The sequence below is a fragment of the Frankliniella occidentalis genome, unplaced genomic scaffold, assembly GCF_000697945.3.
Source record: "Frankliniella occidentalis isolate FOCC.00 unplaced genomic scaffold, Focc_3.1 Scaffold34, whole genome shotgun sequence".
NCBI classification, from domain to species: Eukaryota; Metazoa; Arthropoda; class Insecta; order Thysanoptera; family Thripidae; genus Frankliniella; species Frankliniella occidentalis.
The window spans coordinates 405,901-408,068 of record NW_026267164.1 but is presented as its reverse complement, the minus strand read 5'-3'; the positions used below and the strand labels follow the sequence as shown (position 1 = coordinate 408,068).

Here is a 2,168-nt window from a genome sequence, read left to right as displayed (position 1 = left end):
GCCCATCCCGCCCGCTCCCCGCCAACCGCGCCGTAAAGGCGGAAAACTGTCGGTCTGGTCCGCCGCTCCGCTGCTCCGCTCGGCCCGAGGCCCGCCGGCCGCCTCCTCCAGCCGGGTCCTTACTTTCATTATCCTCCCTTATCGCCGATGAAGCGCCGCCTAATTGCGCCTCGGTAATCACCGCCGCCGCGCGCTTATTGCACGCGACTTCCGCGCCAGAGGACGAAACAAAATAAAAATAAAATAAAATCCGCAAATGAATTTCTTTGAGACCATGTTGAAACTGAGTTTGTCGTGTCTTGCAGAGTTCTGGGAGGCGCACTTCCACTGCCGCTACAACAACAGCCCCGCCACGCCGTACAACCAGCAGTGGACGGAGCCGTGCGCGGCGCACCTGCGCCTCAGCAAGAACAACACGGACTTCGAGGACCAGCTGCAGTTCGTGAGCGACGCCGTCATGGCCTTCGCGCACGCGCTCAAGTGAGTGCCTAACCTCGTGCCTCCCCGGCGCGATGCGTGCTCCCTCGCCGTAACTAGCTCCGGTGTGTGTGTGTGTCGCAGGCAGATGCACCTGGAGCTGTGCGGCGGACAGACCGGCCTCTGCGATGCCATGCAGCCCACCGAAGGCAACATCCTGCTCGGCTACCTCAGGAACGTCTCCTTCACAGGCAAGTGGCGGGGCAGCCGTGGGTGGCGAAGGGGGGAGAACGCCCTTCTTACTTTTGCATTCTCCTCTTTCAGGATTGAGCGGCGACAAGTTCCAGTTCGATAGGAACGGCGACGGCCCGGCGCGCTACAACATCATCCACTTCAAGCAGGTGGAGCGGGGCCGGTGGAGCTGGGTGCGCGTCGGGGAGTACTCCGGCAACGAGCTGCACCTCAACATGAGCGGTGAGCAGGCTGTGCCGCTCGCACGAAACATCTCTCGCGGATTCAACTCTAACCTTCCTTTCTCCCGTTTCCCCGGCCGCAGAGATCCAGTTCCAGCTGGAGTCACCTTCGCCGCCCGTGTCTGTGTGCAGCCTGCCGTGCGCGCAGGGCCAGGCGCGGCGCTACGTGGAGCGGGAGAGCTGCTGCTGGCACTGCTTCAACTGCACGCAGTACCAGGTGGGGACCCTCGTCTAGTAGAAAGTGCGTCCGTTGTTCTCAGAATCATTCGGCAAATTACGGATGGAAGCTCGGTGCCTGCGAGACTCCGGGTAGGCCTCCCCGCAATACACACATGCACTGCAGACAAGAAATCGTCTACCTGCCAGGCGCTTTAAGAGCTTGCAGGGACTGAACTTGGCAGGTTCCTGTCGGCGAATGACGGACGTACTTTCTAGATGATCACTACAGTTTGTTTGCCCTCTGATAGATTCCGTTAACGTCATGAACTCGGTGAAATATTGACGTTTTGTCTTCAATAACGTGAGCCTTCCCCTGTGCAGGTGCGGAACCAGTCGGACGAGACCCGGTGCGACGAGTGCGCCATGGGCACGCTGCCCGACGCCCTGCACACGCGCTGCCTCGCCATCCCGGAGGACTTCCTGCAGGTGGACTCGGGCTGGGCCATCGGCGCCATGGCCTTCTCGTGCTTCGGCATCGTCACGACGGTCCTGGTGCTTGGCGTGTTCATCAAGCACCACGACACGCCCGTGGTGCGCGCCAGCGGCCGCGAGCTGTCCTACGTCCTGCTCACCGGCATCCTCTTCTGCTACTGCGTCACCTTCCTGCTCGTGCTCAGGCCGACCGACTTCGTCTGCGGACTGCAGAGGTGAGTGGGAGGCGTTGTTTGCTACCCCTAACCCAGATTGGTTCGATCAACAGTTAGACCCGCTCCTCACCCTCACCCCGTAACCCCATAAAGAAACGAAAAAAGATATGTTAATGTTGGTCAAAAAGAGCGAAAAATTTGCACTCAGTACCGAGTTCCTCAATTGGTCACGATAACGTGATGCATCATACTTTTCCTCTCGACTAGCTCTCGAGGTCGAAATAAGCAGGCGAGGGACAACACCATGGCGCTGTGTCGTAAAAACCGAGGTAAAAACGGCTCTGCAGCCTCTGCAGCTGGCTGCAGCCTCGCCGAAATGTTGGCTTGCACGCCGTTGCCCGCCCTCTTCCTGTTGGGGTTTCTTCAGGATGCGAAGAGGAGGGGGGGCTGACAAGAAGTGTCTTGGGGGGGG

The 2,168-nt window shown here is 59.7% G+C and overlaps 1 protein-coding gene across 1 annotated transcript in view; it reads left to right on the top strand.

Annotated features, from left to right (window-relative positions):
* The window catches only part of LOC113211985 (metabotropic glutamate receptor 6-like), a 52,640-nt gene that overhangs the window by 47,134 nt on the left and 3,338 nt on the right, over positions 1 to 2,168 (top strand). Inside the window, exons 4-8 of the mRNA XM_052266011.1 lie at positions 306 to 480; positions 562 to 668; positions 742 to 891; positions 974 to 1,107; positions 1,431 to 1,756. Of these exons, the coding sequence (XP_052121971.1) occupies positions 306 to 480; positions 562 to 668; positions 742 to 891; positions 974 to 1,107; positions 1,431 to 1,756 (892 nt within the window). The remainder of the gene's footprint in view (positions 1 to 305; positions 481 to 561; positions 669 to 741; positions 892 to 973; positions 1,108 to 1,430; positions 1,757 to 2,168) is intronic.